Source organism: Gorilla gorilla, chromosome 2, assembly GCF_029281585.2.
Source record: "Gorilla gorilla gorilla isolate KB3781 chromosome 2, NHGRI_mGorGor1-v2.1_pri, whole genome shotgun sequence".
Lineage (NCBI taxonomy): Eukaryota > Metazoa > Chordata > Mammalia > Primates > Hominidae > Gorilla > Gorilla gorilla.
The window spans coordinates 111,067,583-111,085,365 of record NC_086017.1 but is presented as its reverse complement, the minus strand read 5'-3'; the positions used below and the strand labels follow the sequence as shown (position 1 = coordinate 111,085,365).

The 17,783-nt window shown below is 42.1% G+C and overlaps 1 protein-coding gene and 1 long non-coding RNA gene across 6 annotated transcripts in view; one reads left to right on the top strand and one right to left on the bottom strand.

The window, feature by feature from the left end:
* TBC1D23 (TBC1 domain family member 23) overlaps positions 1-13,924 on the bottom strand; it is an 83,401-nt gene extending 69,477 nt beyond the window's left edge. The window contains exons 1-2 of one of the 3 annotated variants that reach the window (XM_055383545.2): positions 13,868-13,924; positions 12,920-12,988 (exon numbers count right to left, since the gene is read on the bottom strand). In XM_055383545.2, the coding sequence (XP_055239520.2) occupies positions 12,920-12,921 (2 nt within the window). In that variant the 5' untranslated portion in view covers positions 12,922-12,988; positions 13,868-13,924. Of the gene's footprint in view, positions 1-12,919; positions 13,156-13,867 lie in introns of those variants that run through there. The other 2 variants (XM_055383548.2, XM_055383546.2) reach the window with 2 other exon arrangements.
* LOC115933981 (uncharacterized) overlaps positions 1-17,783 on the top strand; it is a 139,839-nt gene that overhangs the window by 4,108 nt on the left and 117,948 nt on the right. The window lies entirely within an intron of this gene.

Here is a 17,783-nt window from a genome sequence, read left to right as displayed (position 1 = left end):
CGAAAGTTTGGATAAATAATTTATTCTCTATAATTTTGCTCACACTTTTTTTCTGGACAATAGTAAATTCTCTGTTGTTAATTCTCACTTATAATCTGGTAACTCCTGTATCTCCATTTCCAACCCATTATTACTATAACAATAATGTTGCCATAAAAAACATTATTATTTTAAAAAGTATTAATATTTTCAAAGCATTTATTATTTTAAAAATTATTAATATTTTCAAAGCATTCTGTGATAATCTGTCAGCAGAGAGAAAGCCCATTTGTCTTCAGCCTATTTGGTATGTACATGGTATGGTGGTACATGGTATGTATGTATATGAAAGCAAATGGACAAGGCCCTCCTGGACATTCCAGTCCCTTTCCACACCATGTTCTTCTTTCCCTTATACTGGTCTCCTCTGTGCTCTTTGAATAAGCCATACTCTTTCCCAACATGTGGCCTTTGCTGCCTCTTCTGTCTTGAAAGATCACCCAGCCCTGCACACCTTTGGGCCCCAACATATGTACACATAGCATCTAGTTACCTCCTACTCTTACTTCAGTGCTCAGCTCAGTTGTCTCTTCCTCAGAGAATGACAGCACAGCCTTTTGGAATATAGCCGGTCCCTTTATCATATGTGTCTGTAGATACATAATATGTGAGTTGAATGGAGGAATCAAGAAGTTAAAAATGGGAAAGGAGAAGGAAAGCAGAGAGTAATGTAGACTTGAATAGTGTTCAGGTTTTAAAACATTTCTTCTTGATCTATATGGACATGTCTACCTGCTTCTCCTACTTTTAAGTTTACTTGTGGTTCTTTGTAAATGTTTCTTATGTGAGGCTATAAGGAATCCTAAAATCATGAATAGATTGTGAACTCCTTCATTCTCATCATACCACCTCACATTGGACAAGTTTCAGCAATCATTTATTGAGCACTTGAGTACAGACCAAGTTCTGTTCCAGGATTTAGAGGGAATGGTCTTATCTACCTTCCACTTTTCCTACATTTATCTCTTCTTTCTCTTTCTCAGCACAAGCTCAGCCCAGCACTATGTTTTTTCAATCCTCTTAGCATCAGAATAATCCAAGGAGCTTAAAAACATACACACATAAAACAATGTGGGAACGTCACCCCCAGGAATTCTGATTCTGCTGGTCTAGGGTCAGACACAAGCACAGGTGAGTTTTAAAAGTTTCTTAGGCAGTGCTAATGTGCAGGCAGCATTGAGGACCACTGGCCTAGACTAATCTTGAAATAGAAACTCGAACTGGAGAACTGCAGAACATCTGACTTCTGGAAATCAAAACTTGAGTGGTTCCAATGATACTTTTATTACAACTGATCTCTAAGATGGTGTCAGACCTGCAGAAGGTGCTAAAAAGGCTATAACTGATGCATTGCCCCTGAATTAAGGTTGATGACTTTGGACCTTGGTTGTAGGAAATAATGTGATTACTTGTACACCTGTTTCAGGGGCAGTCACTCACGGTGGAGGAAAGCAGACTAAATGCCTATGGGCACCTTTACCAACTTTTAGGTTCTGTTCTCTGACACTCATGTGTCTCAAAGACTTGAAACAAATACTATTTTATGAGTTTAATGCCTGGGTAACCTGAGGCCCTGAAAGGTTTAGGCTTTATTTTCTGGCACAGTCCAGTAGGCAGGACTCCCGACTCCCAAACTCCAGAGATTATCTCCAGTTGAGGGAACCATGAAGCAAGACGCCTGATTCCTAGCCTTAGCTCAGCCACTAGCCAGGTAGATGTGTGGCCCTGTTTAAGTTATGTCTGATATCGGGGCCTCAGTTTCCTCAGATGAGGTAAATTGAGCTAGATGGTCTGTCCGGGCCCCCTTCAGCTTTAACAAGTGTCACTAGGTGGCACTCACGTAACTCCAGTGGGGAGCCATTGGAGCAAGTTGGCTGCCAAGCTCCTTCTGTCCCTTAAACGACCCTGGGATCTGTCAGGGGCAGCTTAGAAAATAATGCAATTTTAGGAAGACTGTTTAGGAGTCTTTTTACCAAGAATAGCTTTTGAATCTGCGGACACCTGTTGTATTTTACCAGCTGCTTTCAAGTATTATGTACTTCTGGTTTTATATTCCTATCCTTTTACCATCTCAAATTTTAAAATATTGTATAGAAAACTATTTCTGTGACTTAGCTACATTTGTAACATTGTCCAGACATACTGGTTTGTGTGACATAAACACATGAGGTATTCTTTTAGCAAGTACTGAAGTCTACCAGCCGTATGCCACTGCATCAGTAACTTTTAGGAGGAGAAAGATTCACTATCCCAATACTGGACTTCAAGCAAATGGGATTCTGCCCTGGGATGTGTCCCCACTGGATAGAGTCAGTCAGATATGGTTCTTGTTTAAAGACTTGCTCCCCAAACCTGGTTTGTCCTGGTGTCTGACATTGCTAGCGAAGTTTATTCTCACTCAGATTCATTTCAGAAATTCAGTTCTACTCAATGTGGCTTCCGAATTCAACTCACAGGTAGGGGAATTGGGAGCCTCCATGATCCAATACTCAAGGATGGCCCTGTCTTCCGTTGTCAAAAGTCATCCAATTCACCTGTCAGGTGCTTTTCCTTCAAACAAGGGCCACAGGAGTTGGTCCTAAGGATTTATTAACAAAAATAAACATGGAAGAACTAAATTTGGGGCCTAATCCTGTAAGATCCAAGAAGAGATTTAAGAAGTTTCATATTGCCAATTCATTTTGGGAGTAAGAGGTGGACTTTTAATAAAGACTGCCTTCATTACCTGTCAATATAGGAGCCTTTGAGTTGCATACATTTCCCGGGTTGAATTATAATTACAACTTTCAGACCTAGGGGCATGGTGTGGTGTTAAGGTTAGGATAAGGAATGAATATACATACATATACGTATACACAGATAAAAGAATAGAAAGATCCAAAGCCAAAATACAGCAGGGACATTTTAAGTGATGTTCATTGTCTTCTTTATTCTTTCCATATTTTTCAGGTTTATTTAAAGATTATGAATTTGGCCGGGCGCAGTGGCTCATGCCTGTAATCCCAGCACTTTGGGAGGCTGAGGCGGGTGGATCACCTGAGGTCAGGAGTTCGAGACCAGCCTGGCCAACATGGCGAAACCCCGTCTCCACTAAAAATACAAAAATGAGCTGGGTGTGGTGGCATGCGCCTGTAATCCTGGCTACTTGGGAGGCTGAGGCAGGAGAATCACTTGAACCCAGGAGGCGGAGGTTGCAGTGAGCCAAGATTGTGCAATTGCACTCCAGCCTGAGTGACAAGAGCAAAACTGTGTCTTAAAAAAAAAAAGACTAGGGATTTGTTTTGTGAATTATTATTTCAAAAGAAAAAAGAAGAAAGAAAGAAAATGAAAATAAGTGATCAGCAGGTCTCAACAAAGAAACAGTTATTTGTAAATTACCTTGTTTATGGTAAAATAGCCATTGTGATTTCAAAAAGGAGTTGTAGTTTTTCCCTTGGATTTGGAAAGTACTTAATTCTGGTCTGATCCACCAGTGGCAAAGGAACACCTGAAAGACTCTTATTAACTTTATTAAAATTGTCCTAAACATACACAAAAGGATACACAAACATACACAAACCATATACTCTCTTAAAATGAGAGCAAGATACAAATAATTTTTTTTTTTTTTTTTGAGACGGAGTGTTGTTCTGTCGCCCAGGCTGGAGTGATCTCAGCTCACTGCAACCTCTGCCTCCTGGGTTCAAGCAATTCTCCTGCTTCAACCTCCTGAGTAGCTGGAGGTTACAAGCACCCACCATTATGCTCGGCTAATTTTTTGTGTTTTTGTAGAGACGGGGTTTCACCATGTTGATCAGGCTGGTCTTGAAATCCTGACCTCAGGTGATCCGCCTGCCTTGGCCTCCCAAAGTACTGGGATTACAGGCATGAGCCACCATGCCCAGCCAATACAAATAATTTTTATCATTTATAATCCTTCTCTTGATTGCTTTTCTCTACTACAGTGTTTTCACTTTTCAATCTCATGTCAGTTCTACAAAGCTTGGCAGATACCCAACTGTGGCTTCTTTTAGCACTTGTTGCTGTCACTCATTATTCCTTTTAACATCCCCCAGGTAAATAACTCTCTGGGCTCAGAAAACATTTGGAGGAAGGTTCTAATCCAGCTTTGACACAAACTAGGTGTGTAAGCACAGTGAGGTTACTGAAGTGTTCTGGATTTCTGATTTTCCATTGGTAAAGTGAAGCATGGGTGCTCTTACTATCTGTATCACCTGGATTATTATAAGGATAAAATGAGATAATCGATATGGTTTGGCTCTGTGTCCTCACACAAATCTCATGTGCAATTTTAATCCCCACGTGTCAGGGGAGGGACCTGGTGGGAAGTGACAGGATCATGGGGGTGGATTTCCCTCATGCTATTCTCATGACAGTGAGTGAGTTCTCATGAGATCTGATGGTTTAAAAGTGTAGCACTTCCCCCTTTGCTCTCTTTCTCTCTCCTTCTGCCATGTAAGATGTGCCTTGCTTCCCTTTCACCTTCCACCATGATTGTAAGTTTCCTGAGGCTTCCCCAGCCATGTGGAACTGTGAGTCCAACCTCTCTCCTTTATAAATTACTCAGTCTCGGTGTGAAAATGTACTAACACAGAAAACTGGTACCAGCAGAATAGGGGCACTGCTATAAAGATACCTAAAAATGTGGAAGTGACTTTGAAACTGGGTAATGGGCAGAGGTTGGAACAGTTTAGAGGGTTCAGAAGATAGGAAGATGATGGAAAGTTTGGAACTTCCTAGAGACTTGTTGAATGGTTTTGACCAAAATGCTGATGGTGATATCAACAATGAAGTCCAGGCTGAGGTGGTCACCCATGGAGATGAGGAACTTATTGGGAACCAGAGCAAAAGTCACTCTTGCTATGCTTTAGCAAAGAAACTGGCAGCATTTTGCCCCTTCCCTAGAGTTCTGTGGAACTTTGAACTTGAGAGAGATGATTTAGGGTATCTGAAGGAAGAAACTTCAAAGCAGCAAAGCATTCAAGAGGTGACCTGGCTTTTTTTTTTTTTTTTTTTTTGAGACAGAGTCTCACCCTTTTGCCCAGGCTGGAGTGCAATGGTGCGATCTCAGCAACCTCCACCTCCCGGGTTCAAGTGGTTCTCCTGCATCAGCCTTCTGAGTAGCCGGGATTACAGACACACACTACCACGCCAGGCTAATTTTTTGTATCTTTAGTAGAGACAGGGTTTCACCATGTTGGTCAGGCTGGTCTTGAACTCCTGACCTCGTGATCTTCCTGCCTGGGCCTTCCAAAGTACTGGGATTACAGGTGTGAGCCACCATGCCCGGCCCAACCTGTCTTTTTATAAAAATGTACACTCATATGCGTTCACAAAAAAGATGACCTGAAATTGGAACTGTATCCTGCATAGCCATGGAGGCAGAGCTGCCCAAGGCCTGGGGAGCCCACTTCTTGCATTAGCATGTCCTGGATATGAGACTTGGAGTCAGAGGAGATTATTTTAGAGCTTTAAGATTTAATGATTTCCTTGCTGGGTTTTGGACTTGGATGGGGCCTCTATGCCCTTTGTTTTGGCCAATTTCTTCCATTTGGAATGGGAGAATTTACCCAATGCCTGTAGCCCAATTGTATCTTGGAAGTAACTAACTTGTTTTTTTTATTTTACAGGCTCATAGGCAGAAGGGAACTTGCCTTGTCTTAGATGAGACTTTGGTGTTGGATTTTTGAGTTAATGCTGGAGTGAGTTAAGACTTTGGGGGAATGTTGGGAAGGCATGATTGTGTTTTGAAATGTGAGAAGGACATGAGATTTGGGAGGGGCTTGGGTGGAATGGCATGATTTGGCTTTGCCCCCACCCAAATCTCATGTGGAATTTTTTTTTTTTTTTTTTTTTTTTTTTGAGATGGAGTCTCACTTTGTCTCCCAGGCTGGAGTGCAGTGGCGCGATCTTGGCTCACTGCAAGCTCTGCCTCCCAGGTTCACACCATTCTCCTGCCTCAGCCTCCTGAGTAGCTGGGACTATAGGCGCATGCCACCACGCCCGGCTAATTTTTTGTATTTTTAGTAGAGACAGGGTTTCACCGTGTTAGCCAGGATGGTCTCCATCTGCTGACCTCGTGATCCACCCACCTCAGCCTCCCAAAGTGCTCGTGTGGAATTTTAATCCCCATGTGTCAGGGGAGGGACCTGGTGAGAGGTGATTGGACCATGGGGGCAGATTTCCCCCATGCTGTTCTCATGATAATGAGTGAGTTCTCACAAGATCTGATGGTTTACAAGTGTAGCACTTCCCCCTGTGCTCTCTCTCTCTCTCCTGCTGCCTTGTGAAGAAGGTGTCTTGCTTCCCCTTCACCTTCCACCATAATTGTAAGTTTCCTGAGGCCTCCGCAGCCATGCCTCCGATACAGCCTGTGGAACTGTGAGTCAGTTAAACCTTTCTCCTTCATAAATTGCCCAGTTTCAAATAGTTCTTTATAGCAATGTGAAAACAGACTAATACAATAATGTATATGACAGAACTAAAATTCTACAGGTGGTTCTTTGGGAAGCAGATGGTGAGATGGAGTTAGGAGTATCAGAAGTGTTTGGGGGAATTTACACCTGTAAAAGAAAAGAGAAATAGGCAGAACTGAGAAGGGGAGTTGTCAGAGTACAATGCTTTCTCTGCTAGTCCAGTAGGGAGCATCTCTGCAGAGGTGGACAGTTTCAGGAGTCCACATTGGATGGGAATGGCTAGCTCCTTGTACCCACTGCCTTGTTCAGTTATTGACTGAGGACCACCCAACTAAGAGTACAACCTCAGCTCCCATGCAGAGCAGGTTTTTAAGGAGCTAACAGCTGGAATCTGTCAGTTAACTACACTTCTTAAAGCTGGGTAGCGAATCTTTTCTTGAAAAGGGGAGCCTGAGTGGCACATCTCATGTTTTCCACAGCCAGCCACTAATATGACTCTGCTTAGGGCCACTTAAGACATTTATAATTTATATCGCCAGATCATGAGTTCCCTTTTTCTGATTACAAACTTCTGCCCTTTGTTATTGTTCGTTTTCCCTCTGAGCACTGAAAATGCTCATCCCTCCATCTGTGACCTCATCCATCAGTCCCCCTTTCTCTTGATAGCTTGTCACCTTCTTCTGATTTCTCTTGCCTTTCTGTCAAGGTTCAGTAGTTTGGACTCCAGGGTCTAGCAATTTAATCTTTCCCTCGCTTACTCCTCTTAATCTTTTGAAAGTTTATCATGCGTGTCAGAATAATTTCTAAATCTGGGTTATCCCATAGCCTGCCTTCTTTCCTCTGAAATTTGCATGAGTGAGCTCTACTGGAGAAATTTATGTAAATCTTCTGAAGGGTAAACTACACTTCCATAACAGCCAGTTTCATCAAGTCTTTTACTATTGCAATCTTTTTTATCCTGTTCTTATTGTCTTATTGTTCAATCCCCAGCACAGTGGCATTAACTTATTTAGCACTGAAAAAAATTGTAATTGAATTTTTTAACAAAGAAATGTGTTGCATGTATATTGCAGGCTAGATACAGTGTCAAGTTCCTTATATATGTCATCTCACTAATCCTTTTTTTATTTTTATTTTTTTGAGACGGAGTCTTACTCTGTAGCCCAATTTGGAGTGCAGTGGCATGATCTTGGCTCACTGCAACCTCCGCCTCCCAGGCTCAAGCTATTCTTGTGCCTCAGCCTCCTGAGTAGCTGGGACTACAGGTGCACACCACCACCCCCAGCTAATTTTTTGTATTTTAGTAGAGACGGGATTGCACCATGTTGCCCAGGGTGGTCTGGAACTCCTGAGCTCCAGCAGTCCACCTGCCTCGGTCTCCCAAAGTGCTGGGATTACAGGCATGAGCCACTGCACCTGGCCTTATCTTACTTAATCCTTAATCTTCACGGCACTCTCATTTTGTGGGTTTTAATAGTCCTATTTTATAGATGTATCTGTTGCTTGACTATGTCTACCACTAAATATAACTTCCTTAGGGGAAAATATTATGTCTGATTAATTTCTATAGCTCTCCACTTCTCAGACAATGCCTGACACATAGATGATGTGTCAGATGATGAGATAAAAATTAAATGAGGGATTAAATAAGTGACAGAACGAACAGTGAAGGGGCAATATCAAAACTGAGGCCCAGGTCTCTTCAATTTTAAAGTTTGTACACTTTGTGCCACGCATTGTGGCTCTGTCTGAATTAAGTGTTGTCAACTACCCAAGGGCTTATAACAATTTAGTGATCAAAGCTGAGTGAGAAGAAAATGATCTTCTATGCCATACTTCAATAAAAATAGGGACAGAAACTATAGTTGTCAATTGCTTTACTTCTAAAGAATGTATCTAATATCATAGGAAAGACAATTAGATAGTTCAGTAATTTTCTGTTTTCTCTTCAAACATTGGGTTGTCATTGTTTAATTATTCTCTTACCTTGGTTTGAGGTCACTGGCAACTTAACGAATAGTACTGTGGGCCAGGTGCAGTGGGTTACACCTGTAATCCCAACACTTTGGGAGGTCAAGGGAGGTGGTAGATTGCTTGAGCCCAGGAGTTCACGAGCAGCCTGGGCAATATGGGGAAACCCTGTCTCTACAAAAAAATTAGCCAGGCATGGTGGTGCATGCCTGTAGTCCCAGTTAGTCTGTAGTCCCAGTTACATGGAAGGCTGAGGTGGGACTATTGCTTGAGCCCACAAGGTCTAGGCTGCAGTAAGCTGTGATCACACCACTGCAGTGTAGCCTGGGTGACAGAGCAGGATGCTGTCTTGAAAAAAGGAAAAAAATAATAAAGTAAGTAAATAGTACTGTGTTTGGGTATCACTCAGGAGCCCTGTGAATTCTATATGGCTTCTATTTCTTACCACAGTAACAAAATTAGCTAATATTTGCATATGCTAAAACTGGTGATAAAATGATAAAGCATGAGTTAAATAAAATGCCATTGAACAGAAAATTATAGTTAAGTGCTTAATTGATCTTCCTTTCTGCTAGAATTTGGCTTTTAGTCAACTGAAACCTTTTGTTAATAGTGTAATGATGTGGCAAACATCAGAAAGAAGACAGCTCACAGTTCCCAGCAGTAGGTGTATGTTTAAAACATATGTTGAAAATTGAAAAACAATAGATTTGAGATTCCAGAATTTCCATTCCCACTATTACTTATGATGGAACTCAATGACCATGAATGCATTTTAGAAATAAATGAGGCCTTCATTCATGAAGCATTTTATGAACCTTTCCATGTAAATGCCAACTATTTTTAAATCTTGTGATTGATTACATGATGAAATGTATTCATAAGCAAGCTGGACCACTCCATAATAGTTCTAATGGTTTCTCTATTTATGTACCTTTCAAAAATAGCCACAATATAGTGAAGGAGAACTAAACAAACATGTCTTTTTAAAATATATGGGTAGTAATCACATGGAAGCATATATTAAAAGTTTCTGCTCAAGCAATGAAACCAAAACAGTCTGTAAAACAAGGGAATTGAACTAAATGATCTCTAAAGTTGTTCACTAATGGGGGGAAGAAACTATGGCTGTAACTCTAAGAACATTTAGCCAATGTTAAAACCTAAGTACAATTTACATGCCCTGTTATTCATGCCTTACATGATCAATTCTTGTTTATGGAACTCAAATCTGGAGGGAAGTTAGCAAGTCTATGTAAATTTATTCATTTGTTTTTATTAACTCATCTTTCCATCTCCATATTTAATAAAGTGTTCATAATATACCAAGAGATCCTGGTTAAAGGAAGAGGCATTTTCAGAAATTTTTTTTCTTTATTTCTTTTTGTAAAGGTAGTGACAGAATTTCAAAACCTAGCTTTATATTCCATGGTTATAATTTTGTGCCATATTTATATGAAAAAAAAGAACTGACTCTTGCAGTACCTCTCTTGATTGTAATAATATCTTACATTCATATCATGCTCTACAGTTTAACAAATTATCTTTTTCAGTGTTTTAACTTCCTATCATGTTCACTGCATTGGCTCTTCAAAACCTTCTCTTCACTCTTTAAGTAACTAGTCTCCTTGTTCCCTCATTCATCACCTTTGATCCCCTCAGTGGCCCCGAGCTGAGTGCTTGGCAGGCATTGTCATTCAGAGATGAGCAAGCTGAAGCTCAGAAAAATGAAGTTCGCTGGTGGGTGATGATGACTCAGATTACAATTTAGATTGTGTCTGTGTAGTTAATTTGCAAAAAAGTTTCTGAATGAAAAGAAATCATTTGGACAACCAAAAAATGCTGACATCATTTTAGGAAAGTTGATAATTGATAGACCCACATCAAGACTATTGGCCTGGCCAGGTGGGGTGGTTCACACCTGTAATCCTAGCAATTTGGGAGGCCAAGGCAGGAGGATTGCTTGAAACAACATAGTAAGACCCCATCTTTACAAAAAATTTAAAAAGGTTAGCCAGGCAGGGTGGCATATGCCTATACTCCTAGCTACTCGGTATACTAAACTGGGAGGATAGCTTGAGCCCAGGAGTTTGATATCACAGGGATCTATGAACATGCCACTGCACTTCAGCCTGGGCAACAGTCTGAGAGCCTTTCTCAAAAAAATTTATTTTGAAGACCATTGCCCCACCCACAAGCATCCATAATGACTTTTAAACAGAACTTAATATCTCTGGACATGTAGTCTTCTTGCTAGAGACAGATCACTCATATGGATTTGGATTTAGACCCTGCTGACTCCCTGTGTGGCAGGTGTGGGTAAATATAGTGCCTGGCGTATAGTAGGTGCTGAACAAATATTTGTTGAATTAATAAATGGACTTCAGAATTTTCATAAGGTCTCATTTTTTAAAAGCTACTTCTTTGGCACAATCCTCTTGAAAAACAATAAGTGTAACATCTAGCAAGAACCACAAGAATGTGTGATACTCCTGGATCCAGAAATTCTACTCCAAAGAATTTTTCATAAGGAAATACAGTTGTTCCTTGGTATCCGTGGGAGATTGGTTCCAGGACCTCCAGTGGATACCCAAATCTGCAGATGCTCAAGTCCCTTATATAAAATGGTGTCATATTTGCATGTAACCTACACACATCCTCTCATATACTTCAGATCATCTCTAGGTGACTTACAATGCCTAATACAATGTAAATGCTATTTAGTTTCTATACTATATTGTTTTATTTGCATTATTTTTTGTTGTATTGTTGTCGTTTTGAGACAGAGTCTCACTCTGTTGCCCAGGCTGGAGTGCAGTGACACAATCTCAGCTCACTGCAACCTCTGCCTCCTGGGTTCAAGCAATTCTTGAGTCTCAGCCTCTCAAGGAGCTGGGATTACAGGCGTGCACCACCACATCAGGCTAATTTTTGTAATTTTAGTGGAGACGGGGTTTCACAATGTTGGCTAGGCTGGTCTCAAACTCCTGGCCTTAAGTGATCCACCCTCCTTGGCCTCCCAAAGTGCTGGGATTACAGGCGTGAGCCACCACACCCAGCTGTATTGTTGAAAAAATTTTTGATCCATGGTTGGTTGAATCTGTTGATGTGGAATCCACAGATACAGAGGGCAAACTGTAATCCCATAAGAGTAAGAGGAATAGCCTTAAAGATGTTCCCAGTGTTATCAGTCACAGCCAAAATACTGAAACAATCTCAAAGTCCAGGATTTAGAATCTGTGAAAGGTACTGTTGCTCAGCTGTTTCTTCCCTATCACTTCCTTTGCCCTTCCTAAATGTATAGGTAGGCACATGACCTAGGGTGATCAATCAGTTTGTCCCATCTCCATAGCTCACAGTGGTTGGTTTAAAGACAAGTCAATCAAAGTCCTTTCCTATGACTTTTCCTTTGGAGTTGGTTAGGAAGACCTCTTCTTTCCTCTAGGGTCTAGAACTGGAAAAATGTAACCCTAACATTCTCAGCCACATGCAGAAAGCCTAGCTGCAGTCAGACCAAGTAAGGCCTACACACAAGAAGAGACAAGAGATGAAGAGTGACAGAGACTCAGCTGACACATTCCTGAAAACGTCATCTGAGCCTTGGATCCAGTCACATCTAACGTCTCTTCCACCTATGCCCACCCCAGTTATATGAGTCAATAAGCCTCTGTTTTTCTTAAGCCAGTTTGAGTTCTGTCGCTTACAATTAAGAGTCCTGATTACTATATCCACAGAAAGGAATGGTATGTAGCCTTTGAAATAGCAGTTTTATGAAAACATGGAAAATGTTTATAACAAAATGTTAAATGGAAGTAAAACAAGACCAAATTATAGATGTGTATGTATAAGTATACAAGGAAAAAGGTGGATGCGTTAATAGTGACTACTCTTTTTTTTTTTTCTTTTTTGAGATGGAGTCTCACTCTGTCGCCTAAGCTGGAGTGCAGTGGTGCGATATCGGCTCACTGCAACCTCCACTTCCCAGGTTCAAGATATTCTTCTGCCTCAGCCTCCCGAGTAGCTGGGATTACAGGCATGTACCACCAGGACCGGCTACTTTTTGCATTTTTAGTAGAGACGAGGTTTCACCATGTTGGCCAGGCTAGTTTCGAACTCCTGACCTCAAATGATCCACCCACCTTGGCCTCCCAAAGTACTGGGATTACAGGCATGAGCCACTGCACCTAGCCAACAGTGATTACTCTTGAATGGATGTGAAAGGTATAGCACTTTTCCTTTTCCTTTTATACTTCTATTAAAAATATTTCAGCATGTATAATATTGCTATTTTCATTTAAAAATAAATAAAATGTCACCCAAAAAGTACCTATTTTAGGATTACCATGATATGAACATACTAATTCACCTGGAATATAATATCAAAATAGTTACTGTGTTACAGTGAGATTACAGTTTGTATTAGGGTTCTCTAGAGGGACAGAACTAATAGGACTAATATACATATGAGAGTTTATTAAGTAGTATTAACTCACATGATCGCAAGGTCCCACAATAGGTCATCTGAAAGCTGAGGAGCAAGGAAGCCAGTCTGAGTCCCAAAGCTGAAGAATTTGGAGTCCAATGTTCAAGGGCAGGAAGCATCCAGCAGGGGAGAAAGATGTAGGCTGTGAAGCTAAGCTAGTCTAGCCTTTTCACGGTTTTCCTCCCCCTTTATATTTGCTGGCAGCTGATTAGATGGTGCTCACCCGGATTGAAGGTAGGTCTGCCTTCCCCAGCCCACTGACTCAAATGTTAATTTCCATTGGCAGCACCCTCACAGACACACCCAGGATCAATACTTTGTGTTCTTCAATCCAATCAAGTTGCCACTCAGTATTAACCATCACAAGTCCACCCCTTGTCAACTTGAACCTATACACATCTCCTGAGATCATACATAATCTTCAAATAAAGACAATAATAAGGTCATAATTACACCTAACATAATACAACTATCCTTTGTACAACTGGAAATGCACCAATCCCCAACCCAAATACTATTACATAAAGTTAGCAATAATTAAATGCTGACATGAAGTCTATAAATCTTATGTCACAAAAAGGAAAAGGAAATTAAATGAAGATACTTTCTTAGTACAAGTGTATACATGCACAAACAGGTTTTTAACAAAAGAAGGAGGAAATACTCATGACAGTTACAGTCCTTGATTCTGCAGCTGATCACGTGGTTGCAGCTGGTATTGATGAATTTCTTCTACTACACACTCTGTATTCCCTTTGCCTTCAGCAAGCACCTCAACAGGCCTTAGTCTTTTTTTCCTGATGGAGTGACCAAAACCTTCATTCCTAAAGGGTCTGGGTCATTTGTAGTCCTGCCTGGATTGGGCTGTTGTACTTTCCCATTGACCTTAATCACAGGGCATGGTAATACTAAGAGACACCCTAATGGTCTCCTGTATTCCATGCATACTCTTCCTTACCTCCATTGTGGAGTAGTAGACTGATTTCATCTTCATAGTCCAGGTAAATCACCCCAGCTAACACTGTAACTCCCTTCTTAGCCTGTTGACTTAATGGTAGGAGGAGCCCAAAGTTAATGGAAGTTATTCCATTAACTTCCAGTTTAATGGAATCGTTGTGTCTCCTGGTGGCAGTGTTCCTCCCTCTGGAACTAAGACCTCTAGGCCAGCAGAATGTAATGTCTCAGGAACAGGAAGCAAAAGTTTTGCTAGTGGATCACTAGGGATGATGGTGAATGGTGCCACTTCCACTTCCACCCCTTGATTCCTGGACCCGTGAAGCCTGGCTATGGGAGAAATAGTACCATATATTGGATGCTGATTCAGAGCACACATGGCCTTCTGGAGAACTTTGCCCCAGCCCTGCAAGTATTGTCACCTAGTTGGCATTGTAATTGTGACTTCAAAAAGCCATTCCACCGTTCTATCAATCCAGCTGCTTCTGGATGATGGGGAACATGGTAAGAGTAGTGAATTTCATGAGCATCAGCCCACTACTGCACTTCTTTAGCCATAAAGTGATTGCCTTGGTCAGAGACAATGCTGTGTGGAGTACCATGATGGTGCATAAGGCATTCCCTGAGTCCATGGATGGTAGTCTTGGCAGAAGCATTGCGTGCAGGATAGGCAAACCCAAATCCAGAGTAAGTGTCTATTCCAGTGAGGACAAACCTCTACCATTTCCATGATGTAAGAGGTCCAATAAAATCAACCTGTCATCAGGTAGCTGGCTGATCACCCTGAGGATTGGTGCCATATCGAGGGCTCAGTGTTGGTCTCTGCTGCTGGCAAACTGGGCGCTCAGCAGTGGCTGTAGCCAGGTCATCCTTGGTGAGTGGAAGTCCATGTTGCTGAGCCCATGCATAACCTCCATCCCTGCCACCATGGCCACTTTGTTTATGGGCCTATTGGGCGAAGAAAGGGGTGGCTGAGGATAGAGACTGAGTGGTGTCCACAGAACAGGTCATCCTATCCACTTGATTATTAAAATCCTCCTCTGCTGAGGTCATCCATTGTTGAGCACTCACATGGGATACAAATATCTTCACAGTTTTTGACCACTCAGGGAGGTCCATCCACATATCTCTTCCCCAAATTTCTTTGTAACCAATTTTCCAATCATGCTTCTTCCAAGTCCCTGACCATCCAGCCAAACCATGGGCTACAGCCCATGAGTCAGTATATAATCGCACATCTGGCTATTTCTCCTTCCATGCAAAGTGTACAACCAGGTGTACTGCTAGAAGTTCTGCCCACTGGGAAGATTTCCCTTCACTGCTATCCTTCAGGGATTTCCTAGAAAGGGGCTATAGTGCTGCAGCTGTCCACTTTCGAGTTGTGCGTGCATATCGTGCAGAACCATCTGCGAACCAGGCCCTGGTCTTCTCTTCCTCTGTCAACTGATCTTAGGGAACTCCCCATGAGGCCATCGGTGCAGGCAGGGTGGCAGAAGTGGAGACCATGGGCATTGGAGCCACTTCGTCATGTAACTTACTTGTGCCTATGGGACCTGCTCGAGCCCGATCATGTATATACCACTTCCATTTGATGATGGAATGCTGCTGTGCATGACCCACTTTATGGCTAGATGGGTCAGAAAGCACCCAGTTCATGATAGCCGTTCAGGTCACATGGTGACTTGATGACCCATAGTCAAATGTTCAGTTTCCACCAAAGCCCAGTAACAGATCCAGAGCTGTCTCTCTAAAGGAGAGTAGCTATCTGCAGAAGATAACAGGGTCTTGCTCCAAAATCCTAGAGGCCTCTGCTATGATTCACCTATGGGAGCCTGCCAGGGGCTCCAAACAGCATCCCTATCTGCCACTGACATTTCAAGCAACATTGGATCTGCTGGGTCATATGGCCCAAGTGGCAGAGCCGCTTACACAGCAGCCTGACCTGTTGCAGAGCCTTCTCCTGTTCTGGACCCCACTCAAAACTGGCAGCCTTTCAGGTCACTCGATAAATGTGACACACCCAAATGAGGAATGTGTTGCCTCCAAAATCCAAATAGGCCCACTAGGCATTGTGCCTCTTTCATGGTTGTATGAGGGGCCAAATGCAACAACTCATCCTTCACCTTAGAAGGAATATCTCAACAGGCCCCACACCACTGGACTCCTAGAAATTTTACTGAGGTAGAAGGTCCTTAAATTTTAGTCAGATTTATTTCCCAACCTCTGGCATGCACATGTCTCGCCAGTAAGTCCAGCATGTTTGCTACTTCTTGCTCACCAGGTCTAATCAGCATAATGTCATCAGTGTAATGGACCAGTGTGATAGCTTGTGGAAGTGAAAAGTGATCAAGGTCTCTCTGAATTAGATTATGACACAAAGCTGGAGAGTTGATATACCCCTGAGGTAGGACAGTGAAGGTAAATTGCAGGCCTTGCCAGCTGAAGGCAAATTGCTTCTGGTGGTTGTTGTGGACAAGAATGGAGAAAAAGCCATTTGCCAATTCAATGGCTTCATACCAGGTACCAGGAGATGTGTTAATTTGCTCAAGCAATGAAACTACGTCTGGTACAGCAGCTGCATTTGGAATCACCACTTGGTTAAGCTTATGATAATCCACTGTCATTCTCCAAGATCCATCTGTCTTCTGCACAAGCCAAATAGGACAGTTGAACGGAGATGTGGTGGGAATCACCACCCTTATATCTTTCAAGCCCTTGATGGTGGCACTAATCTCCACAATCCCTCCAGGGATATGACATTGTTTTTAATTTACTATTTTTTGAGGTAGAGGCAGCTCTCATGGCTTCCATTTGGCCTTTCTCACCATAATAGCTCTCACTCTACCAGTCAGGGAGCCAATGTGGGCGTCCTGCCAGCTACTAATTATGTATATCCCAATTATGCATTCTGGCACTGGGGAAGTGACCACAGGAGGAGTCCAGGGACCCTCTGGACCCACCATAAGTTGAACCTGAGCTAAAACTCCATCAGTGACCTGACCTCCATAAGCCTCTACTTTAACTGGAGAGCCACAATGATGTTTGGGTCCCCCGGAATCAACGTCACCTCAGCCAATGTCCAGTAGTCCCCAAAGTGTCTGATCATTTCCCTTTCCCCAATACATAGTTACCCTGGAAAAAGCCCAGAGGTCTCCTTGGGGAATGATGGGAGAAAGATTAACAGCATAAATAGTAGTGTAGTAGGGTCCTTCCTCAAGGGGACCCAGCCTCCCATTTATTCGAGAAGTTCTGGGTTTGTAAACTGGCTCAAGTCTGGAAATTGATTGAGGGGCCATGATTTGTTGTTTTCATAATTCAAGTTAGTCTTTTGTCCATTCAACCTAGAAGTTTCCTGCTTATATAAATTAAGCAGGAGTGCAGTAGGCTTCCTATCAATTTCACTTCTAGGAACACTGTAATTAGCCAATGCAGAGCTGTACATGAGTCAGACTATTCTGATTGCTGCTTTGCTTCTGCTGTTCATTACAGTAGCTATGCCCACCTTGCCTTTGACAGTTGAGTGCCACCAATTGGCCCCTGCCATCTCAGCATCCAATTATTCCCACTGTATTTAAATTTCGTAGGTGAGTGACTGTGGTTCCCACTGTTAGATCTGACATACGGAGAAGAGCAATTACAGGGCTCTTCAAAAATGCAGGTGCTGCCCTCACAAATCTGTTTTGCAAAGCACTAGAGAAGGGTATATCTTCTGGAACCTCCCAGCTGGGATGAGTAGTTCTAAAGTAACGAATCCACTCCACCATCCCAATCTCCCTAAGCCTTTGGGTTCTTTCCTGTATATTAAACCAAGGGAGATCAGGCATTTCCAGCTCACTCACAGTGAGCCACCTTTTCATCCATATTTCAGCTCACCAAGCAAATATATATATATATATATATTTTTTTTTTTTTTTGAGACA